The 25,609-nt window shown below is 49.2% G+C and overlaps 1 protein-coding gene across 4 annotated transcripts in view; it reads left to right on the top strand.

The window, feature by feature from the left end:
* Nucleotides 1-25,609, top strand: part of LOC142572620 (uncharacterized) — a 188,944-nt gene that overhangs the window by 97,788 nt on the left and 65,547 nt on the right. For 2 of the 4 annotated variants that reach the window (XM_075681860.1, XM_075681858.1), the window contains exon 1: nucleotides 22,990-23,063. The exons of the other annotated variants lie outside the window; for them this stretch is intronic. In XM_075681860.1, coding sequence (XP_075537975.1) covers nucleotides 23,005-23,063 — 59 coding nt within the window. In that variant the 5' untranslated portion in view covers nucleotides 22,990-23,004. Of the gene's footprint in view, nucleotides 1-22,989; nucleotides 23,064-25,609 lie in introns of those variants that run through there. 4 annotated transcript variants of the gene reach the window in all.

The following is a 25,609-nucleotide window of genomic DNA, read 5'->3' as shown; positions in this document are numbered from 1 at the left end:
TCGGATACGAATCGAACATTACACACTGACTATTCGTATTTGTATTAAAAATGAACTACTTTACTTTCGAATATCGAAACTAACCAAATATTTTGCAACCACGAACGGTTAATGTCGTTCTCGGTCTGCTTAACAAAGTGTCCAAGAATTATTAGAAGTGAACTAAGGACAAAGACACAAGTCAAAATTTTTGTATGTAAGTGTGTGTGTGTGTGTGTGTGTGTGTGTGTGTGTGTGTGTGTGTGTGTGTGTGTGTGTGTGTGTGTGTGTGTGTTCTATAACGGCAGACCGTTGCGCCAACTTCTGTGAAGCCTGACGCCGGCACGCCGCCGTTCCGCCTGTTGCCGGTGTCACACTGCCTTTTATTGACAAACCGCAGCCCGCACAATCGCTGCTCGAACGGGGCTACTGCACCAGCGATTCTATTGGCTCGGCGTCAGCAATTATGGCGCGTTGCTAAAAGTGCCTGGTCAGTGAAAGCGAAGGCGTCATGTCATTTTTCACCACACCTTCCTGTGTGCACGTAGCCAGCCTAACGTGGTCTCTCCTGGATTTAGGGGAATATTTTCTCGTATTACATCTGAAAGAATTATAAATGGAAAAACAAATCTGCGCATCGGCTTTGTTCCTGTCAGCTTCTCTGCAAGTCTTCTCGTTCAGATAAACTAATACGCTTGTTTCTTGGCGCAGAAGGTCAAGAACCCGCGGAAACGCGCTGGGAGCGCGCTGGCGAGCGTTCGAAATGCGCGGGAGAATCAGGAAGCGCCGGAGATGAGCGCGCGCCTAGCGCCATCTGTGTGGTGCGCCTCAAGGCTTGCGCCGGCTCGCCCGTAGCGCTTCAAATCAAAACGCGGGCGCGTCGTACTACGGTCGTGCGTTGCTCCTAGCGTGGATAGAGTTCGTACTCTTTCGAAAAACGCGGCGTTTCTCATAAACAACGTAACGAGCTTCGATGAGTACTTCCATTAGTTATAGTGTGCTTTATCATGGGCTATGTTTATAACAGCCTAGAAGATCCAAAACGAAAAGTAAGAGAAAGCTCTGTAAAAGCCCGTGTGCTTGTACTTTACTTGAGCCGACTGATCTTCACTGTCTATCGCTTTTCCTTTCTTTTTAACACTTCTTTTTTTTCCTTTTTAGTACCTGTCGTGGTACTTAATCCTTACAGGAATATTTGCATTACTTATCCGTTTATCAGCGTACAGTGGGCTTCCCCGCCCAATACGTGTACTTTCGAGAAAGGCATGCACCTTCTAATCGATAAACGATGCCCCAGTATTTACGAATCCATTTGTGAATGAGAATATCCACAAATTCCCTGTTACCTCTATGTTATATAGCATAGGTCTCTAAAAATGACGGTTCTCTTCGTTTCCTGGACCATGCACTTATCTCTTTACTTATTCTTCGTCTCCCATCATTTCTCTCCTTTTCTTTCTTTCCATTTATTTTCGTTAATTTATGGGGATGATTTATAAATATATTAAAAAAGTCAGTGCCCTTCCAGTCTGTGAAGAAGGATGACCAGCGAAGCTGTGTATGTGGGCCCCTTAAGAGGAAGTTTTAGCTCGGGCCCAACTCCGATGCGGCCTATTCAAATACATGTAAAACGCAGAAAACGTTCTTATGAGATAACTGCTGGACCGATTTTAATGAAATTTGTTGCATTTGAGAGAGAAAGTTAAATTCTAGTGACTGTTGTAAGCGAAATTTCGATTTAGGGCCTGAATTTTGTTTAACCTATTCTGAAAAATTCGGAAGTTCTAATATAATAGAAGCATGATGCTTACAAACTAATAGCTCTGCATCAAGGACAGATATTGCGATTCCTTAAACGGCATCTATTATTACAGTCAAAGCGGACAAATTTGGTATGTCAATTTGTATCTTACGTGAATTTGTTACGTTGTGTACAAGTGTTCTGAAAAAGCTGTATTTACATATTACTAAATTTTTTGAGATTCATGTGTAACATATCAATTTTGTCCGTTTTATATGTGCTATTAATGCAATTCACATAAATGTGATATCATTTTTCATTGCTGAATTACAGCGTTGTAAGCTTGATAGTTTCGTTTTCTGAAAATTTGAAATCTTTGCCACTTTTTATTAAAAAATTGACGACCTAAATAAAAAATTCGAAACCATCAGTCACATTGTATATGAAGTTTTTTTTATAAATGCAACAAATGCCAAATTTGGTGCAGTAGTTGCCGAAAAAGAAACGAATTCTTCTTTTACATGTATTCAGATAGGAGCACCCGAGCTAAAGCTTCCTCTTAATGACGAACTGCACCTCCGCCGCCGGTCGGCCCGGCATTGCGTTATCTTCGGGTTCGGCCCACGTATGGGTAGTCCTTAGCGCCTGCTTCACCTCCGTCGCGGGTCGGTCCGGTATTGCACTATCTTCGGGATCGGCCCACGTATGGGGAGTCCTTAACGCCGGCTTCACCTCCGCCGCGGGTCGGCCCGGCATTGCACTTCCTTCGGGGTCGGCCCACGTATGTAGAGTCTTTAACGCCTGCCTCACCTCCATCGCGGGTCGGCCCGGCATTGCGCTATCTTCGGGATCGGCCCACGTATGGGGAGGTTTGTGTCTACACACGGACACGATCCTGGGGAAAGTAGCCCTTAAAGGGCCCCTCACCAGGCCTGGCCATATTGAGCTGACAAGCGCAGAGCATACATTGCGCCATAACAATCGTGTCTGCAAAGTATTACATCGCTATGCGCCGCGGAAAGATGTGAAATTTCAATCCGAACGCCGTTTCCCTCTTCACTCGCGGCCGCCATGCTCAAAGCCGGATGGTGACGTAACGATGCCCCTGCGCCTACGTAATCGTGTCCACAGTGTGACGTCGCTCGTGGTGACACGTGACTTCGAGAATTATTCAAGACAACATCTGTTATCTGTGCGATCTGTTGCTTGAATTGACGAATTGAAGTTTAGAGAAATAATAAAGCATACAAGCGGAATGTCTTCATGCTTTTTGTTTTACTTCGCAACGAAGCAAGAGAGATGTACTTCCGCTTCGTCTGCTTGTTCCCACGGTCGTGCAGTCACGTGAGCAGGTACCGAAACTATGCCATTTTCTACCGTGTTCCAGCGCGTGATCACACTCTGCGATCCGCTTGTTCTGCCTCAGTATTCGTGTAGCGCTGTAGAATTATACCGCTAGTCATGTTTCCTTGTGCACAGCGCGCAAAATCGTGCGCTGCGCGAACGAGACAACAGCTCGCGCGCGACGCCGTCGGCAGAAGTGCGTAGCGCAGAAAAAACAAAAATCGAGGAGTAAAAAAAAAAACGAAGGCAGGGCCTGTGACGTATGCGTCATGCGACCCTCGAGTTCAGGTATGGGAGAACGCAGGGAAGGAATTTCGCTTGCGTAGGCTAGACAGGGCGAGTGGAGAGAGCGTCTTGCTTGACAGTGGAGCCCACCTGCTGAAACCGTGGGCGAGAGGCACTGAAATATATATCTCGCTATTAATGAGCCGATTTGAAAAAAAAAATTGCTTCAGAGCGCTCCCTATTGGACACGTACTGACAGCGTATAACCAAAATTTGCTATGGGGCCGGGTGAGGGGCCCTTTAACAGTTGCGCTGTGAAAGTGTAGCAGTAGGATTTAACCGACTCAAGGAACGCAAGGAGATCGAAGGCCGACGCGTTTTGTTCTACCATGCGTCGTGCTTACGAAAATTAACTGATATTGCTCTGCACTATCTTTTTAGATATTTATTACGCCTAAACGCACTGCGCGGAAGTACAGACTGTACAGACACTCCGCGTTGTCCTCGTAAGTGCATCGTAAAAATAGCAGGGCTCGTATTCACAAAAATTTTCGTTCGTAAGTGTTTGTTGTCATTGGCCTGTCGCCTTCGCCAAGAATATCGCTCAAGTCACGATTGCCTAGCATTGATTCGCTCTTATACGAGCAGTTCCAACGTTTTCTTTTTTTTTTTTTTTGAATGCGCATGTGACTCTGTATATAGTAATGAAGGATCGAACGCTCTATGCATATCAATGAAGTCTCGTTCTCGACATGAACCAGAGCGCAGAATTATTCGCTAGCTTCTTTGCATCCAGATACCTGTCGTGGTAACCTAGTGCGTTTCATTCCTGGGACATACGGGAGATGAAAGACTGAAATAAATATTTCGGGTAGCAGGAATAAATTCCTACCTTATTAGAGTTATCGACGCGGTTTGAAGTGTACTGCGGCCGCAGTATGAGGTTGTATGGTGGAAATTTTTATGAAACAGCGAAATAAGAGAGGCCTTGCGATGGTGAGCTATAGCGGCAAAATTGCTAGGTTAGCTTTCGTGGAGGTTATATTCGCTGTTCGATTATAGCTTGAAATAATGAAATTACCAGAATTATTTTGCACTAATTCAATTGAATTAAGTAATTATACTTGATGCCGGGCTTCGCGACGCTTGAGTTCGTTGTGACATTCTCGCACGTGTCGTCATATTGTCATGGAAGATGCCGCCAGCTTCCATCGTCGTCGTTTCTGCTGTCTTCGTCGCGTCGTTGCGGGCATCCCTGTTGCCGCGTTGCCGCCATCATGCCTGCAGCTATCACTCTTGGGTGGCACTCAAGGCTTACCGGCCCTTTTGCAATATGTTGTACTGCAGAAGCGTTTCTCTAAATATTGTTTGACACACGCCCTGTTCTTTTCCGCTACTATCCTGTGTCCCGCGATGTGTTTCGGGCCACTCACTCTTATTTTACGCTTCTATAAGCGCGTATTAATCTCTCTTTAGAATGAAACGGTGAAGTGAATGCGCTGGAGCGAATGGCAGTTAGACCGAGTGGCAGTCGCTGAATGGGCTTAGGAATGTCTCGCACAGAAATCGCCCTTTTAGCTTTCTAATGTGCGTGATATGATGCGACAAAAGACGCAAACCCAAAAGCCTAGCGGACGTGGAAGAGCTCCGACGCCTGTGCCCGGAACATCCTATAGACTTCGTACACGCCGCCAGCTTACCGGCCCTTCTTTAATCGCCGTTCCCTTTCCCGGGACATGTGCACCATCCGCATTTTCCTTTGGCGTCAAAGCGTGCTATGCTCAGTTGCAGTGCAGGCGTGCAACGCAGTGAAGTTTCATTGAGGGAATATAGAGTTACAGCTGTGGTTAAGGGGTGAAGGAATGGAGTAATTAATGAATATACTGAGCGGGAAGATGAAGCAAGAGACTGAGTGTAAACAAGATTCGCGCATTACATACAAGCGCAGCCGTAAATGGCTTTTTTCGTTAACCAAGGCGGCTAGAAAGAGAAGCTTTATATCGTGGCGCGGACACAAAACTAAAGGGGAAAAAAGAAGTCACGCAGGTAGACGAGCTTGGGAATGTCGAATGGTGAAGAGGCCCATCGTCCATGTTACAATTTTGAACAAAAGTTCCTGACCACTTTTCTCTCCTAGACAATTTGCTTTGTTATGACAAACATTGCGAAGTGCGTGCGATGCGCCACGAGGTGCAAACGCGACATCAATAAAGATGGAACACAAAGTTTACTTCTTTAGCTCGAATTTTCCACTTCTCTTTGATTAGTGTGAGGCACCAGGTTGCCTTTTTAGCTGTGCTGTCGCTGTCGAAATTCCTGACTCAGGTCTTGCAGAGTTCAGTTCTCTAAGGCAGGAATCGCGTTGCTTGCAAACACTGACATGGCGAAACAGAAAGCACCCAAAGCATCACAAAGGAAATGTAAAGAAAATAAAGCGAAACGAAAAGATGTGGAAACGCGTCTAGACTTGAGCCGCTAGCTTACGCAATGGCGCGCGTAGTGCATATGGGGCCGGGGTGGCCATGATCGCGCTTCGTTTATCTCCGCAAGGAGTCGACAGAGCGAAACCCACTCGAAATGCTCCTTCTTCCCCCAAGAGCGGGTGCGTGTCGCTACCGTTGCCACGTCGGGCGCGACTCGGGAAACACGCCACGGGTGTCAGTCGGGACCCCGTTTTCCGCGGCTGCCACCGAAGTAGCGCTAACCTGGATTCCTAAGAGCGCGAGCGCAGCGGAAATGGCCCGACCAGCTGTTTCTTCTACCTTGACGCGCGCACGCACGTCGGCGGTGGAGCAACCACAGGAAGGAGGGAGGAGGGAGGGTTGGGGGGAGGTGCGCGTGCGTGCTTGTGTGTGTAGTTGGGGGAGGGAACGTTGGTGGGGTATGACAGGGAGGGTGTGGACTTTCGGCCACGGAAAGCGCGCTGGAACCAACCGACCACGTCGCACCCGTTAGCTCGCCCGCGCGCGCGCACACACACACACACGCACGCACACACACACACACACACACACACACACACACACACACACACACACACACACACACACACACACACACACACACACACACACACACACGCACACACACACACAAAAGCACGAGCTCGCGCGAGTTGGTATAAGCGAAAGCATGTGCGTGGGACAATGACGAGTTGCACCGCGTGGGCTCGCTCCTCTGCCGGGACCGCCTCGAATCGAAACGACGCCTCGATGGCGTCGTCGTCGTCTCTGTCGAGCCTCCGCCGTCGCGAGCGGCCAAGAGAGCTGTTCCGAGAAACTAATGTGCGCGACGCCCCCTTCCCCTTCCACCTGTGCACGCGCGTCGTGTTGTGACAGCTGGCGAGGGCGCCCGCTTTAATTGACAGGGCGCGCGCTCGTGAGCGTCGCGCGGGCATTCAGGCGCGTGGCGTTCGTGCCACGTGACACGCGTCAAGCGCGAAGGCGTTTGACGACGAGATGCGTTCGTGCTCCCATACATGGAGATACTGCAGCTTCTGTTGCGGATTGTCATATAGCTTGTAGGTCAGCTTCGCCACCGCATCATTGGAAAGAGTTTAAGAAAGAAAGAAAGAAAGAAAGTGAGAAGTCGTAGATCCGCAGGATGTTATATGAATTAAACCACGTTTATTCCACATTAAATTAAATTGGTCTCGTGAAAACGCGTTTCTCGCAAATTTAGAGCGGACTCGCGTACGATGCGTTCCCTTGACGGTCTGCGTATGCGGAAAGACGGGGCGCAAATTGCGAACCTGCGAGCGGAGATGAGGCGGCTTTTTTTCTGGTCCCGCTAGTGGTGCCGAGTCGGCGGGGAAGCTTCGTGATATTGTCCGTCATAACTGAACGACCTGTCTCTTGAAGTAATTCTTATGCGTCCTTTAGTCATATTTTGATACTTTCTTGCCTCAATACGCCTAGAAAACTATGTTAATGCGCTGTTCGCAGTTCTCTATCTATCTACGCCCATATGATCACATACAATAACGATTCCCGGGTTATGTGCATGCTGTTTCTGTCTGTCAGGTGTTTCCGTGCCGCATAGGTACAGCATATTCCAATCTTCACCTTCTTGCGCACAATAACTCGTCGACAAAAAGAACGCCCATTTTGTGGCGTTGTTCTTTGGTGCATCACATCCACAGTAACGCTGTTTTACCGAGGTTTAGTATATGATGCCACACTTCATAGTGCGCGCACAAGAAAGTCATACTGCTGCTGTGAATCGCTGTTCAAGCAATATATGATCTTTTGTTTCACTGAGGAAGGTTAGTTTCCACATATGAAGATACATGGGAAAAAACAAATATTTGTTTTGCTTGGAGTTGAAGTTGGTGTTGAGGAGCTAAAAACACGTATAGATCCAAGTTTCGCGCCGATGCTTCCACTTATTTCAACTTAAAACTCTTCTTTCTTCTTCTTTGCCTTCATCTGCTGACTGAGCACCGACGCGCGACAGTTGCGACGCGGGGCCTGTGCTGCTACGATCGGTTGCGCGATGGATGAATAACGTAAGGACGCCGCTGAGGCGAGCTCGCACGACTGAGGGGCTCGCGCAACATCGTCGCGCGAGGCGTCATCTCGATTGCACTTGCGTTTGTGAAGCAGCGCAAGCAAGAACACGCGTATAAGCCAGACGGGGCACAAAAAAAAAAAAAAAAAAAGACCGGACGGGCGGCCATAATCGCGCTGGTCGGTGGATGGAAAAGGACTGTCTGTTAATTCAGCCAAGGCAAACCAGCTGCGTGCCTTCCTTTTCGGGGGCAACATCCTGTTGTCGCGTATACGTATATATGTGCACAGCGGGGCAGCTGATTAAAGCTCACAAGGGCGACTCGGGCGACGCGTTGTGAAATTTACGGGACGTCCGCGTCTTTCTTCGGCGCCGCGAGGGGGCTTTTGTTAGGCCTGTTGCTGGTAACCAGGCCTTTTCAGAGCCCTAGACGTCAATGCAGCCTCTCGGACTTGGCAGTGGCGCGCAAGAGATGGCATCCCTTTCGAGAAAACAGCTAGCGGTGGCGGTCCCGTGACACGTTACCGGATTTTACTGTCGTAATGAATGCGATTCGCTGAGCTTTTCTCGCTTTTTTTTTTCTCGTGAGGTCAAGGACGCAGAGCGGTGACGTCACAAATTACTTTAATTGAACGATGCATGATCCATGTGGCGTGCGAGGAAGAGCGCCGGAATTTCTCCTTGTTATGACTTTAACAAGATAAACGGAGACGACAGCTATTTTGTAACTGTCATGCAATAACGACAGAGAAGGGAAAAGGAAAATGAGACCAGTGACATTTACTGCGAGAAGTAACAAATATGCAATATTGCAGTATGCAAATATGCAAATAGCCTCTCGCTAACATCAGAGAAACAGCCCAAAGATCCACAAAAACAAAATTAAACATACAGCACGCGACAAGGAGCAAAGAAGCAATGCACCTCTGTTTACATCGCTGTCAGTGTATAGACGTTAGCCGTAACTTAAATGTTCATCCACTGACCGTCAGGGAAGTGGCGGTGGTGCTTGGCAACTTGACTGCATAAGGCAAGGGGGAGGTGGCACTCTTCTGAGTTTCCTTCAAGACAGGAGATAGGGATATAAACGGTGTGGGAAAGACAGGGAGATTCTGGTTTGCTATCCTGCACTGTGGCAAGGGTAATGGGAAATCCAAGACGGAAGGAAATAAAGGAGAAAAACCAAAGACAAGAAAAATAAATAGAGGAGGCTGGGAACGTCCGTGAGAACTAGTCTCTCTAATAGGCCGCTCGAACGCAAGAGCTTCAAGAGCGCCTTGACTCCCTTGTGGTGCGACGACTGCACAGTTCGGCGTTCTAGACTGTCTGCTCCGAAAGCGGCCGGCCGCCAAGACGCGCCAGCGCGGTCGTGACTGACTGCCTGTATGCGTTGTATCGGGGCAATGACAAAGAACGTGTTCGATAGTTTCCTCGTTGCCGCAGTGTTCAGATGCAGCACTATCTTCCCTTTTGATTCGGATAGGAAATGATTTTGTAAAAGCAACACCAAGCCACAGGCGGTAACGAACCGTTATCTCGGGTCTGGATAGTCCAGGTGGAGGACGAAGTTGAAGACAGGGGTCCAGTCGCTGCAGACGTGTGTGCTGGAAACTAGTTGTGTTCCACAACATTGTATGCATGACTCGAAGTTTCGCTGGTGCATATGTTCTTGACAGCGGCATTGGTTCCTACACGCCGTCTTCATGAGCATATCGAGCAGCTTCATCGGCATGTTCGTTGCCCATTACGCCACAGTGGCTAGGGAGCCAATGAAATATGACGTCGTGTCCTTGCTCGACGAGGCGGTGAAGGAGCTGTCGGATTTATAGGACTAGTTGTTCGTAGAGTCGACGGCGTAAGGCAGAAAGCAAGCAATGTACAGCTGGCTTGGAGTCACTGAAGACACTCCATTTTTCAGGTGGTTCCTCTCGAATTATGCGAAGTGCTCTGCGAAGAGCAGCAAGCTTCGCGGCTGTCAGTGTCGTCTGGTCAGTGTGTCTGGTCAGGTCGTCTGGCGGCAGAACTAACGGCCCTGCGTCGAGCACTGGGATTCATTGATTCTGAAAGACCTAGAAAATGGGCTGTGTTCTGCGATTCAAAACCGGCATTACAGTGCACGCAGTCAGTTCTCCGACACGAATGTCATGACCAATTGACATACGAAATCGTGAAACTTTACCATGATGTCCAACAAAAAGGTCACGAGGTCGTTTTTCAATGGGTACCTGGTCACTGTGGCATCAATGGCAATGATTCTGCCGATAACGCTGCTCGCACAGCACATCAAGAAGAGCACAGCGTCCCAATTCCGCTTTCGAGGACTGCAAGGCAGCTTAGACACCTGGCACGCAGTCTCACAGTGACCGAGTGGAACTCGCCAAACTTACGACTTACGCGACTGCATCGACTGAACCCCTCCCTGCAACTCCGACCTCCACTCGGACTTCCTCGACGTGAAGCTGCGCTTCTCTGCCGCCTTTGGTTAGGAGTGGCCTTCACAAAGGCATACTCTACATTAATTGGAATGACTGACAGCGCAGCATGCGAGGTCTGTGGCACCGAAGAAAACATTGACCACCTGCTGTGCCACTGTCCAAGATATGCCCCAGAGAGACAAGAACTTGTCAAAGCTTTTCAAACACTGGACAATCGGCCACTTTCTGTGCAAGTGCTGCTGGAACACCGCCACCATCGCCCGTCGGCCCATAAAGCGGTGAAGGCGCTTTTGTGTTTCTTAAGGACGACGGGTTTGTGCGACCATCTGTGACTTTTAATGCAATTTCTGTAAGACCTCACGCGTCAGTGAACTCGCCGCAATTTTCTTCTTTCCTTCCCTCCTCTCTTTCCCTGTGATCTTTGTTTTCCCCTTTCCCATTTCCCCGGTGTAGGGTAGCCAACCGGACGTTATTCTGGTTAACCTCCCTGCCTTCTACTTTTCTCTTCCCTCCTCCTCGAACTTCAAGTTGGTGACTTTCGCAGGAAAGATCCCTGATCCTGCAGAACAGACCAGGGTGGCTGGCTATGATTATTGTACTTTTCGTACAGCAAGAGCAGCGAAAGTAGCTTGAGAATTGGGGATGAGAGTTGCGCATTCGTTCGAATTTCTGGTACTAGCTGTCAGTTGAACTTGCGGCTGAGCCAAGCACCGAGGGGGAAACAAAACTCTCGCTGCAGCTGTGTAATCTGATGGAAGGTGTACACGATAAGGCAATATCGCCGACGAAAAGAGGTGCGTGGTCGGTCTTCTCACACTGAGGCGAGATATAGTGGAGACGGGCGCGAGCAAGGTGCCTGACGTGTGCTCTGAGCGCTTCGATAACAATGTGAATTTTGGCTGGGTAGTCAAGCGTAATTGCAATGGCTTCTGATGTTAATGCACATCATGGCAACCCTGGACAAACCCTAAGCGCCTGGGCCTGAGCACTTTCGAGTGTACGAATGTTAGTTGTGCAGGTATTGGTCAGCACTGCCAAGCTGCACCTCGGATACCCAATAAACAGCGTATTGTGCAGTTGCATCATCACGTGTACTGAAGTATACCCCAGGTTTTTCCTCTAAAAAACTTTAAAATACGAGAGAGGGCTGTCAGGCGCTTTTTTTGGTCGGCCACATGAGGTCTGTAGCAGAAGTCACGGTCAATGATTACCCCCCAAAAACCTGTGCGTCCTGACATGAGAGATATTTTGTCCATCGATGGATATGACGTAGGAAGTCATTGGTTTTCAGGTAAGCGCGACTAATGCACATTTTTCTGAAGAAATCTTGAGGCCTTGTTCGCTAAGGTACGCCGTTATCAACGTCGCAGATTTTTTTTTAGCCTTGCACGCACTTGAGGACGCGTCACTCCAGATGTCCGGACGCAGATGTCATCGGCATATATAGAATGACAACTTCACTGTATTTGGTAGGCACTCTACGAGACAAATGAGCACAAGGTTGAAAAGTGTGGGGCTCAAGACCTCAAGACACCACCCTGCGGAACTCCACGTTGGGTGTATAGTGTGGAGAAGTTGGGCCGTCTTCGGTATTCACAAAGAGAGACCGTATATATATATAACTGCGTGTCCAATGATAAAGTCGACCGCCGAGACCAACCATTTCCAGAGCTTCAGATATCGCCTCATGAAGAAGGAGGTTAGCAAGCAGGACAACAGAGGTCGATCGAGATGCAATACAGAGCGCAACGAGTTGAGGTGACTCGGCTAACTCTCACGCTGCTTTAACATGAGGCGACCTAACACCAACCAACTCGCTGGGCCACAAACTTCACGAAATTCTATCTGCGCCGTAAGTTGATCAGAATTCAATGCACGAGCAAGGACAAGATTTATAGAAGTACACCGGACACCGGAGTTTTGTAGCTTTAGGCGACCTGAAAGTAGCAGAGCTGTCGCGGAGAAGGGGAAAGAGGATTTGGTGATATACGAGGGAAGGGCGTCTCTTGTGTCGCGCTCCGTTCCATACCGGACACGTGTGTCCCGGTGTTTTTACGCAGTAGTGAACTAAATTTACACGCACGACGTATCACATGCGCTACGACGTCGGCACATGTTGGAAGGGGGCCGCGCGGAAAACCGCAAATAATCCTGCGGAATGCTGGCATCCGCGGAGGACGCGTCGGTGATATGTGTGCCGCCGTCTCTCCGTGCTCTTCTCGCATTCACCGTGAAAAGACGCGCCGTGCCGCGGACAGGTTGCGCGTGATGCCGGAACCGGCGGCACGTCGGCTATATCCCCCCTCTCTCCCTCTCTCTCTCCACCACTCCTTCCCCCCGCACGCATACGCCCTGACCGCCTTCCTCCCCGCTTGTCGGCTGAAGTAGGCACTCCGGCTCCCGGTGAGCGCGTGTTGATGTTGGCGGATGCGGCATCTCCGGATGCAAGGGTGCTGTCGCCACGCCCGCTTCGACTATTGTATGCGGGACGCGTCGCCGGCGAGGGAAACGCCTTTGTTGACGGTAGTCGTCCCCACTGTTTATGGAAGTGGACATTATTTCTTATTAGTTTCATTTTTTACGTTCTCACTCGGCTTTCGGCATGCTGCCGAACGTCCTCTTGACGTAGCTGTGACGGCTCTGAGAATTCATGCTTATACGACACCCGAGATGTGCACACCGCGTGAACGACAATGTTCGTTTTGGTCCGGTTCCATCTGCAAGAACGTAGTGGAGTCAGTACCTGGGCTGTTGCCAACGCGATCTCAGCAGACCGAACCGCACTTTCGGCGATATCTCCTAATCAGTGTATGAACTCGTTGCTTTTTTCCTCCCTCCCCTCCCCCGCTTGGGTAGGGCAGTACCGTCAAGGTCTTGGTAATGGTCGCAATTGGTTAGGGCGTGTTTTTCTCCTTTCTTCCCATTTAGTTGCGCCGTTTTATCGTATGTTATAGTAGCCTCATATCTCAATTTCTGCTAGTAATCAAATCCACTGAATAACATAACCAAACCATTGTGGTGGCCCCGGCTTCCATGCGCTAACCGAAGCGCCAACAGCTCCACGCTGGATTCTTTGATAGGGATGATACCTCACATATCGTTAGGCTCCCGGTCACCGTACTGGCCGAAGTGGCGACATGGACCGACTTCCTAGACGACGTTGACCGGCACCCACGGTACAGACATTATTTTCCTATATCGCTGCCCAGTTGCTACCAACAGTAGCTACTATACTACTACTACTACTACTACTACTACTACTACTACTACAACTTTTATGCTTCTACTAACTACTAACTGTACTAACCAACCATACTAAGTCCCCAACTGATGTTGCTTGTCCTTCGTTCGAGGAAGAGGCTGTGCGGAGCAGAGGGCCCACTCCTTTAGCGGAGCAGGCGCTTCTTCCTTCCTGGCCTCTGCAGCGGCGGTTAGCCGTGTCATTCGGCCCTCTCCCGACCGTCGGCGGAGAGAAGGTGCGCAGCTCCGCCAAGAGCGCAGCGCCTCCGACGCTGCCGCCGCCGCCGGAACGAGCGTTCGCCCGACGACGGCCACTCGGTTCCCAGGGCCCGACGCTCGCGCACCCCAAAGTCGACGAGACGGCGAGTTCGTGACCGCGCACGCGCCGCCACCTCTGGCACAAAGTGTGAGTGTTGCACCCCTCTGGCGCTGTTGCCGCCCGGCTGCTGTTGTCATCCTCCGCGCGTTGTCGAGAATAAGAGCGACGCCGCTGCCTTTTATTTTTTCTCGCCTCATCGCTCCTCCTGCGTCCTGCTGCAACCGTTCTACAGCACGCGGTTTACCGTTGCTTGTCAGCGGCGTTGACCCCGCCCGTTACCGCTGCTGCTGCTGCTGCCGTCGCTGGCTCGGCGCATACGATAGACGCCGAGCCTCGTGTGAGCTTAACGAGAGGAAGCATCCTTGGACGGCAGCGACGTCGCGGCAAGGAAAGAAAAAGAAAATAATTGTGCGTGTGGTGTGTGTGCCCTTGAGTTTTGTTTGTCCGCTGCTGAGTTGTGAGAGCAGCGGCCAGGGACGAGGCCTCTTTTCCGCCTTCTCGAAATATACGAGCGACGTGGTGTACGTGCGTGAGAGTGCGTGGCTATTCGCTCGAGTCAGCGACAGTGACCCCTTTGGCGGCAGATGCAATCTTGAGGTGAGTTCCGAGCCGGCGCGGAATGCTTCGCGCTTGGCAAGGAAAATTTGTCTCGACTCTGTCGCTTATAGCCGTATATGTAACTAGAAGCATGTGCAAGGTCTCTGCCTAAGTTCTTGGCAACTGCCAGTGACGCTTCGTGTATAAACACCGAAGAGCTAGGTTAGCTGCTAAAACTGAGACGTTCTAGATACTAAACCATATAATTGAAAGTCTATGGCTTAGTTTGCGCGCGTTCTTTGTTGAGCAATGTGTCCAAGAAATACGCGAATCTCAAGGGAAAATTTATAGGAGCTGGAGCGACTGAGAGAATTCCTTTCCTCCGTCATTCCTTGGATATCGCAGGTAATTGGAGACTGCTGGAAAGACTGGGTCCCTGGGACATCTAGTTATCTCATTTTGCCTCCTCCGATTTCCCGCCGCCTGGGACACTATCAGCCGGATCCGCAGGATGAGATACCATCCCCCGTCGTCTTCTAAGAGAGGTCTTTCGCGTATACGTAGCGAAGCCCGCAAGACAGTGATATTAAGCATGCGTTTTAGCTGGCTATAATTTAAACCGACAAACAGCTGCCCCGGCAACTTTGTGTTGATTCAAACCTCGTTATACCGCTATTTGAACCATGAAGCTTCATATCAAGCATCGGCGGTCACTGAAAAATCAGACATTGAAAATGATGAGTTCGAAACACTGTAACCTACATCGTGGAACCAACTCTCATTATGAATATTATTTCCTTACATCTTAAATGTCTATACTCAACATGCCGTGCCCTTAGCGTCATATGTACACCTTACCTATTTTTCTACTGTCATAACGAAAAAGAAGGAAAGGCGAATTATGATTGCCGCAATGTTTGCCAGGCCAAGAAGCAGCCAGCTACTTCTGCTGCATCCACCCCTGCACTTGTCTCCAGGCCGGAACAGCCGTGACGCGCTTCCGGAAGACACTCTTATCCAATTAACAGGTAGAATAGTTTATCCGCCTTACTCATAATCTGAACCGCCAAGAGATATTCAACGCTCGAGAATTCGTGGGATTAATCAAACTTCTCGCGCATGTTTGCCGGCAAGCCGATTTAAACTGTCAAAGGAAAATGTACACGACACCGATGAGCCTTCAGTATAAGCTTCCCACCTTCGAAGCAGGCGTGCTTGCGTAGGCTTGCGCGGAACTCCGATACAATGAACGAAGGGAAATCAGGAAAAGGGAAACAAAGTTCTCTTTGTATGTGTGTGTGCGTGCGTGCGTGCGTGCGTGCGTGTTTGTGTGTGTGCGCGGAGGCGACGCTTGGCGTGCGAGATCGACTGGCACGTGGGCGTCGCGCCGGCATACGGCGAAACCACGCGGAGAAGTCGCGTGCGCCTCGTGGGCGACGTGCAAATGAGAAATGAAGATCGACCGTTCTGAATCAACGTAGAAGCTGCGGCTGATGGCTGCTGGGGAAGCCTCGGGGCGATTCGAGAGCGCGCCAACTCAAAAAGGGGACGAATGTGCGCTATATAGCTGTGACGTCCGTTCCGTTACAGTCGCTTAGGAGAAAGTACATCGTTGGAGAGGAGCAATACTCATAAAAGGCGTCTGCTGTAACCACGAGGAAAGTGTGCACACAAGTAACTATTAGCTGAAAGACTAACGTTAATACTTGGGGAAGCGCTTTTCGACTACATTTTATACTATTTCGTTCGGTTTTTTTTTTTCTACTGTACGCGCTCGTCTGGTAGTAACGTCTCGTGTACTGAGAACCCTAATTTCGCGAATTGTCTGACCTGGAGACTTTCTATTCTGTAGTAGGTATACGTTGGTTCCATGCATTGTTAAGAGCTTCGAAACCATTGGTCGCATACTGGAGTTCTGAATTTCCAATATCTATTTTTTTTCCCTGCTAATTGAGAGAGATGGTTGTTATCACTCGCCATGTTGTGGTGCAGAAAGTTTGACACGAAGCCTGCAGATCGGCGATGTCCTTTCACATGCGCACTGGTTTCAACGCAGTCCTGCATGGCAAGCTTCCCTGCATTGTGGACTGTGTTGATTGAACACCGTCTATATAGTAACCTAGAGCGCACGCGTTTTGCGTGTTAAGCTTTACGCTGAGTGTATGCCTGCCTTGCAGAGTAGCGTGTTTTCATTTGGCCCGTTCCTGTATATACGTACTTCCTATAGCTTTATGGGGACTACAATCCAGCACGGCGCTCAACTTTGGTGAATTTCATGAACCTATATTCACGGACCTCTGGAATATTAAAAACAACGACGCGTATACCATTGTTGTCTGACTTTCGCAATGGCAAGATGGCGCAAGAGGGCTATAGGGGAGGGTTAAGGAGAGAGACCATAGTGTGAACTCAAGACGTCTGTAGCCTCCTCTTCTTCTTCTTGTTCCTCTTCTTTCTTAGCTCTGCTTCCTTTCTTTACCGTTTCCTTTTTCACGAGTTCATCTCGTGCCGCCACTTATTAGCGACCTGCCTTTTCCTGCGTCGCCTACACATGTGTTCTTCGGTAGTGGCACAGACTTTTCTTTCTATCTTTGCGACCGCGTGCCCTATGGCTCTTACATCAGCCGCGCGAAAATAGCGGAACGCGCGGCTCCCTATGCCAGCTGCCCCACTTTCTCAATGGGACAGAGCCCGGTGTGCGGTGTGCACGGGGCCCCTTGCACTGTCGTGTATACTCTGTGTCGAGAACAGCTATAGGTTCGCTTTGGTTGGCAGCAGTGTATCTGACAGTGCTTTCGCAAGGAAGTGCCCGTCGTCGTCGTTGTCCGAGGTTCTTGTCTTTGACGGCCGCCGCTGACAGCCGTGAGGGGAGGCCGGCCGTCACGCTAGATTGACGCTGGTGCCTGGCGCAGCCGCCCCGTTCGCGCTGGTCTACAGCAGCCGCGCACTTCCACCTGTGTACGTGGGTTGCGGACGTCGTTGTGTAATGGCCTGTGATATCTAAATAGCAGGGGATGGGGGCGGGAGGTAAGCGGCGACGTGGAATTCTCGTACTCCGCGGGCCGCGGGCGCCTTCTGTGTATGTTCTGAGCAGCGCCGCCTATTTGCTTTGTTTGCGGCGGTTGACGTCATTACATCTATTGTTCGTTGGACCTCTCCCTCGCTGTAGCAGATGTACTTGCAAAGCAACGGCTGCCAGTGGGATTGTTTGTTTACTTGTAAAAGTACAAACCAAATAGCCAGATATACGTTGACATGCACTGAAGGTCTTAGCCCTCATAGTTGTTACTATGTATACGTGTGGCAGTAGATGGAGGAATATGAAACACGAAAAAGCTAACAATAATTTCCACATAGTTTGGCAACATTTACGCAGGCGTAGATTTGTTTTTAAGCGCCTGCACTATTGCGAATCGACGAAACGCATAACAATGTGGGCAATGACTACTTATGATACATCCATGCATATTAGGCTGCAGTGTAATGCAATGGCTTGAACGCCTATGCAGCACGGCTGCCGCGTTTTCTTAACGGACACATTCAGGGAACATTTTGAGGAGTTGCTGGCCTGGCCTGGACGAGACGTATCTCCGCAGCTCATGTCGCGTAACGTCCTCAAAGAATGAAAGGCGTTTAAACTAAAAAGCGACAAACTAGAAAAAAATATAATGCACATACTTCTTTTTTCTTTACGCTTTATGCCTCAATGTTCTAAGCCAGACAGACCTCTTCCTTCGAACTGTGAGAACACATATCTGACACTAATATGCAGGCTACAAAACTAAAATAACATGCCATGTATATCGCGCGCGCGTTGGTTTTCCGCAAACGTGATGCTCCAGCGAATATTTTTGCACGTTGTTATTTTTTTTCTTCTTCTTTGTCTGCGCTTGAGTTGGGCCGAGTTAACCCATCAGATCGCACTCTCGAAGCAGCAGACCGTGACAGCGAGAACTCCAGGAAGCGATTACGCGAGACAAAAGATGCTTTATTACGTTTCTCGACTGCTCTCCGTGGAGCGGGCAGTGGCTGACCTTGCATGCAGTAGCTGCAGGTTGTCTTCCTTCCCCACGTTGCACCAAGATACCCACTGGGCACCTGTTAAGTGGCCGCGTGGATCGCTGCCGTGGCCTTTCGGTCAGGCCGTGGACTATAGGGAAGGTCGCGTGCTCGGAGACAATGCGCTTGTCTTGTTGGACGTCTAGTTGCAACTCCCTTGCCCTGGCTTGGATCCTCGCGTGCGTGGCGATGCAGCGCAGACGGCAGTGCGGACAGGAGCTCGTTGCTGCTCCGTTAAGGGCGGAAGGCGTGGAGCTCTCTCTCTCTCTCTCTCTCTCTCTCTCTCTCTCTCTCTCTTGCGTGTTTAGAGCTTGAAGGCTATGTAAATGGTTTGCTCTTTACCCTATCGCATGCAAGACAGTAAAATACCGCGAATGCCAAAAGGTTCAGTAGGTGACCACGCCAATTTAGAAACCGTGGCGTCTTGCTGTATGAAACCAAACGTAGACAAAACCATCTTCCCCCTTCCCCTCAAAAACAAGAGCAAAACAAACAAACCAAAAAAGGCCATCAAGTACATCTGGGGTACTTCTTGCGATGCTCGGCAAGAACTGGGAACCCACAGAAACAAGCCCATATAGTCGATTTGCCTACTAATGAAAGGTGTGGAACTATAGAAATGAATGCTCGCTGGCTCAGTGCCGTGTCGCTGTATAAAGCGCGCGAATCGATAGCACGCCCACTTTATTCCTTTGTTTTGCGCAGCCAGAGACGGAAGACGCGTGCATGCAGTTCGCGTGACGACCTTTATCCCGCGCATATATAGCCGGCATCGATTACGCCCATACGCGGTCATCGTTGTATCACGCGATCCGTAGGCTGCAGGTGCAAAACGAAGAAAAGTCATTGTTCAGATTCCTAAGCTGCGGAGTTGCGGTGTTTTGCGGCCTCCGCTTGTTGCGCACCGCGCTGGACATGGTGTGACCACACACGTGAGTAATGATCGAACCAACGTGTGATGCGACGTGAGTCGATCGTGTGCAGCCGGTTTCTGACAAAGCTGGTGTCACGACGAATGTGAATTTCTGGGAAATTAGAAAAAAAAAAACATAAAATTACGATTCAAATATTATGTATCGCTGCGTAGGTCGCAAAGGCCGCCACTAAATATGAAATTCGAATTCGAGGCCGCGGTCCCAGGCCTCGCGGGGGTTTAGCTTCCTCGCAGATCGTGTGCATATACCGCGAGCGTTGGTGGCTGATTGACTGTACAACGAATTTCTCGATTCGCGGATTAAAAAAAAAACGAGAAGAACAATGTCGCGCTATGCACACTGCGTGTGCCCATCCCAGCCAATGCAGAAGTTGGCTGCATGCGGGCATCGCAGCTGCGCGGGGCGATTCGTCAGCGCCGTGCATGCGAGATTCGGGGAGCGCGCGAAAGCAAATAGCGGAAGTCGGGTTGGCGCTGGCGTTCCCACGGGGAAAGCTCGTGGGCCTACCCTTGCAGCTTCCGCTCTCGTGTTCTCACGTGAAGTCGCGCTTAAGGAGACGACAACGGGGTTTTTTTGTAGGCACAAACCCACCAGCACAACCCAGTCGGACGCCTCCTCCTCCTCCTCCTCCTCCTCCTCCTCCTCCTACTACTACTACTACTACTACTACTACTACTACTACTACTATAAATATAATCATTAAATAAACATCATTGATTGATTGATTGATTGATTGATTGATTGATTGATTGATTGATTGATTGATTGATTGATTGATTGATTGATTGATTGATTGATTGATTGATTGATTTTGCACTGGAGTAAGTTCACGCTGTACAAAGTAGGTGCACAAGTGTGTACACGCGCGCGCAGGGAGGACTGCCGCGCACGTTGGGCATGGAAGTTTAACGAATGCGATCATTCTACGCTCTTGCGAGCGATATCTCGCGTGTCCATCCAAGGACCCTGGCTGGGTCGTCCTTGCATGAAAGATAGCAACGTGCCTCGCCGCGCGTCTCAGATGCCAAGGGCTCTTGGCATGCGCGCTTGCTTCTAGAGCTGCACGACTGTGAACTCGCAATTACCACGACCGCTCGATCAAAATAAAACACGTCGTGTTTTGATCGAACGACCGCGGCGCTTTGAGCGCGTCATTAATTCCTCCCTTTGTATGCACCTACAAGCGGCTCTTCTTGCGTGGAACCATAGCTTTACGTACAATGCTTCCTATTCATATTTCCCTTTTCGCTTCCACTTAGTGTGGGGTAGCAAACCGGACGCTCGTTTGGTCTACCTCCCTGCCATTTATTATCCTTGATTTCTCTCTCGCTTAATGTGTTCTATTATAGCGTGCAGCATATATGTACAATGTTCTGTTCACTTTGCTAGCTTAGAAGAGCGGCGAAGCGGAATAGCGTTCACAAATGTACAGTAAATGTTTACAGTGGAATTAGCGGCCGGGAACTTCAGTCTTCACCTTTGCATTCCTTGGCCCACCGTGTCCGTGCGCAAAAAGCAAATAGAAACTAAGTAGCTCTGCTTATGTATAGTATCACAATTTTGTTTGCTTCGATCTAATCTCAAATTTAGCAGCAAGTATCCGGGGCGTACCACATTTTACACGGGACAAGGACACTCTATAACGACGTGGCCGAACGCCCCATTTTCCTCATTTCTGCCGTTAAACGACGTCGTTCGTCAAGGTTTGTCGAGCTGATGGTGCTGGGAGAAAACGCGACAACGTATGTTTGATATGCATAGGCACGTTGGACCGCGAATGACCGGCGATATTTATATACGTCAATTCGCGATGGTGATTACAAGAATACCGATGACGACGGCGCGATGATGATGATTGCCACGGCGACGCGGCGACGTAATGACACGCGAACAGCTGCGAATGCGTACACTTAAAAAAAAAAAGAAAACACGGGTCGTCGCCTTAACAGTCATTATTTTGTCATTTTTAACGAGCCATCGGCGTCGTTCCGATTAGACCGTTATAACACCGTGAACGAGGTAAGAAAGAGAGCGCCACGAAAACCGTGTGAGAGAAAAAAAAAAAAAAGATGCTCGTGATAACAACGCGATTTGATTGGTTGCCGTGTGCAATACGTCGTGGTGTACGTCATTTTCACGGTTAGATGCTTGGAAATAGAGTTGCCGAGACATTTATTGTCATTTACTGCAGCATTCTTTTCGCAGTTGTAGTGTAGTGAATACTCGAATGGCTCCTAAAATTGCGCTTCACGAAGTGCCGGAAATGCTTCGCAAGGTCACAGCCGAGACCTCGAGAGCTGCGCATGCTCGGATAACGACTTGACGTTGTTTTGCACTTGCCGACGAGAGCTCTCCTGTACGCAGAATGGGAAAACAGGTATCGAACTTTTCTTTGTTAGATAATACCAACAAGCAAAGAATGAAATGAGTAAGAAGAACGTGTTGCGCATTTTCAAAAGCCCTGTCGGAACTTTGATGAAAAGATGAAAGAAGGAGCCCGGAAGAGTTACACAGCCTACCGCGGAATGTAACACGGATAGTCACGATCTCTGAGCAAGAGGGGGCCGCTTCTCCGTCTCATACCTGAAAATAAAAAGCATAAAAAAAAAGCCAGGGAAATAGAGGACCACATGTAACATAAGGGCGCGCGTGCGCATTTCGTGCAGTCCAGGTGAAGCCGTAGAGCGAGGCTAACAGGAAAGACGATGGGTTTAACGACCCCCGGCTTTTCAAAAAGCGAAAACTCCAGACGAGCTTGCATCGTTCTTTTTTTTTTTTTCCTGCGAGTTCTGTCTTTTTCTTTTTTTCTTCTGGATCCCTGCCGTATATAGCCTTAGCCAAGCGCAACCACTTGCTGGTTTTGAATCCGAGGCACCGGAACTAAACTCAATGGCGGCTCCTGCATAAGATTTCAACAGAAAGTCGCCCTGATCGTAGTTGTATGGCGGGAGATCTTGCGCAGGAGCCTAATCTAAATATAGGATCCTCGTCGAGTGCAATTTACACAGACTCTCTCTCTCTCTCTGTGCGTGCGTGCGTGCGTGCGAGAGAGCGATCTGTTCATTAGAGAGCTGTTAGAGAGAGCACTGAAATAAAGTTTCGTAATAGGGACTCTGCAATTAACACGAGAACTATACAGCAAATGATGTGAGTGAGGTTTTGACGCACATTTGCGGAAATCGTCGCTTGAACACAGATTAGGTGTTCCCTTCCATATTGGCACGATGACTATACGCTAAAACACACGAAACATTCGCCGTTGCAGCAATGGATGTGTGCCGGAATTCCCGCGCTTTTTGACCCGCAAGCCGAATGCGACCGCCGCGCTCGAAGGCGTTGTCCCGGGTGTCACTGGCACAGCGGGGGAGGCCGAACTCTAAATCATGCGCGCATCGCCGCCGTCTTATCGGCGATAAATCCTATATCGCGCATGGGCGTCGCTGGCGCTGTTAGGGAGGAGAAGGCGTTCTGGGACCGTTCTGTCGTGATTTAACGCACGCACTCTCGCACTCGTGGCTTCCCCGCCCCCTGTCCCATGATGTTCGTCAGCTGCTCTCGTCGGTGGCTGCCGTCCTTGCAGGCAACAGCTGTAGTACGTGTGTAAGTGTCACTTGCCGCGAGGAAAACGCAAAAAAAAAAGAAAAATAGGGGGAGAAAAGAAAGAGAGGTGTTTGAGGAGAAATGGCTTCCGAATCGCTGTGGCTGTCGGAATTCAGGCCCGTGCGACCGCTCCCCGAAGTGTGAGTACAGTACATGAGCCCTGTGGTTATTTGTTTCTTTCGTCTCCATCTTGCGTTCTGTCATTGCACGCGCGCGTTCTGTCTTTCAGTGCACTGACTGCATGCGGTATACGCGGATTGCAGTGCTCCGTTTCTCTTGTGCGGTCAATTTCCAAGCTGTTGTTCGAGCCCCGCGGCTTTGCCAACTTCGATATAGCGTCCGCGGCGGCAGAATAAAACCGCACCGCGTACCGCGCACGAGCTTGCATGCTGTGCGGTCCCCTGCAAAACTTACGCCCGAAATCAATTAAATTAACGATTTGGTCTGTTGAACAATAGAAGATTGACGCGAAGAGAGTAGGCTATAACGTCTTGAAGGGAATTAAACGGGCGGATTGGATTCGCTTGATTGGTTCCTTAACCAGTCCGACGATGAGACTGTAAAGAACAGTTGCTTTTGTTCTGTGTAATGGGCTGCATTTATATCGCCGACCGGCGCAAGGGAACAGTTAAATGTTTTGTATACGTGCTTCCATCCGTCAATTCGACTGCCAGCGCTGTTTCTCGTATAGGTCCCCCGCAGTAAGCGTGGTGTTTCTGTCACGATGCATTGATGTCATGCAGCGGGCACATGATCGCTTATGTGGCATAGACTGTTCTTTATAGACGTGTTTGCTCACCTGAGCGGGGTACGAAAGCGCCAATTCGTCTCGGCGCTTCGCCGAACCGAACGCCGTTTGCGCTATGGCGTGCACTGCCGGATGATCTCTTGGCGCGGCCAGTGGCATATCTTTATGATCCAATGGTTCCTGATGGGAATCGCGGTTTACAGGTGATGCCTGACGCAGACCGAGACAAAACTATATCGAGATTTCAGAGGTTGGTGTCCAGTGAGATCCGACGGCCTATCGTCTGCAAACTTCTTGCCGCATATTTATTGGCGCTTCCTAAAGCTTCGCAAATATTCCCGTTGCAGCCTCAGTATAGCTCATCCTTGAAGCCTGTCGCCGGTAAGGCATGTTACGTGCCTAAGGCAGTGTGCAGCCTTCAAATAATTTGGGGCAATTCTTAATTCACAAACTCACGATTGGAATTTAGAAGTTTCAATCTCCATAAGCCATCTCCAGACTTAATTCTTTACGGAAAGCTTAGATTCCGTATACGTGGAAAACTGCATTGCTTTCTTTTTCTTCCCTATTCCTTTTGGTCGCTTCAATACGCAACACGTAAACATTCGATTTCGAGAGACAATGAGCAGCGTGAAAGCTCTGTTTATGTTATATCAGGCACAATCGGTTTTATGAGGTGAATTTTTAAAATGTTGACGCCTTGAGGGCATCCTTGTCTCGTAATAGTATACGCGTACGCCACGAAGTCGAAATCGCACGTGTGCGTCCGGGTTATTTAATCAACATTGCCATTTGTTGGGCGTGTTGGTAAACTGAAAGCATATTTAGCGCTAGCAAACAAGGACGGAAGGGAGACGACACCACAATGCGCTAGCGCTAAATATGCTTTCAGTTTACCAACAGGCCCAACAAATGGCAATGCTGAAATTTATTTAATCAAGTTTTTGGCGCACTCGGACCGTTTTGCACAATGCAAACTGAATGCTCACTTCCAAAGGGGACACGAAACATGGGAGAAATTGAGTTCACGCATATATCCCACGAACTAGCAGATAGCGTCCGCGCTCGAAAATACGAACAGCCTACATAGGCACGTAACCTTTTCTTTCTTTTTTCGATTCCGGCCTATATATAGGCAAACAATCGTAACCAATGTGACGCAATGCGATAAGCTATAGCTTATCGCACTGGGTCACACCGGTTACGATTGTTTGCTCGACTGCATACGCAGGCTCAATGTTACCTCAAACGTGGAAACAAATTTTTGTGCTTTAATTGCGCTCGCACCTTCTGAATGCAGCGCGGACGAGTCGTTACTTTTTGTGGATCGTAAATTCATTTGACCACAAATATCGTGCGAGTGCCATGCTTGCGAAGATCGCAACTATATGAATCTTTTCAGATATTAAAATGTTAAGTAAAATGTTTATTATGCGGACGCGCACCGCAGTAGTCCAGTGACTATACAGGGTGTCCCAGCTAACTTTAAACACAGCTTAACAATATGCGAATGCCACGTAGCTGGACAGAACCAAGGTAATGTTGTTTGTCGCCGCTTGGAGGTGCTCAAATTATTTTTTCATTTCACCTAATTAGATAATTAGTATTAATTAGGTAAGTAATCAACTTCTCAAGTATTATAGTTAGATGAGAAGTGTCAATGCGAAAATTGCAGAGCGGCATGAGAAACTCCCGATACAGTTTTCTGTTGCTCAATAAGTGCTACATAAGTGTTCTTCCGAGCGTGAAAGAAGCCCACGAATACACGCAAAGTGCCTCGAGCGGTCAATCGCGCGACAATTTTGCGTGCATTTGCGGGCTCCTTTTATACGCTCGGAAAAGCTTATGTAGCGCGTATATTGAGCATCAGAAAGTTGTATCCTGAGTTTTTCACGTTAGTCTACAATTTTCGCACGGACACTTTTCATGTAATTAGAA

The sequence above is a fragment of the Dermacentor variabilis genome, chromosome 2 (assembly GCF_050947875.1).
Source record: "Dermacentor variabilis isolate Ectoservices chromosome 2, ASM5094787v1, whole genome shotgun sequence".
In the NCBI taxonomy this organism is placed as follows: Eukaryota; Metazoa; Arthropoda; class Arachnida; order Ixodida; family Ixodidae; genus Dermacentor; species Dermacentor variabilis.
The sequence above is the reverse complement of the archived record's forward strand: the minus strand, read 5'-3'. Positions and strand labels throughout refer to the sequence as shown.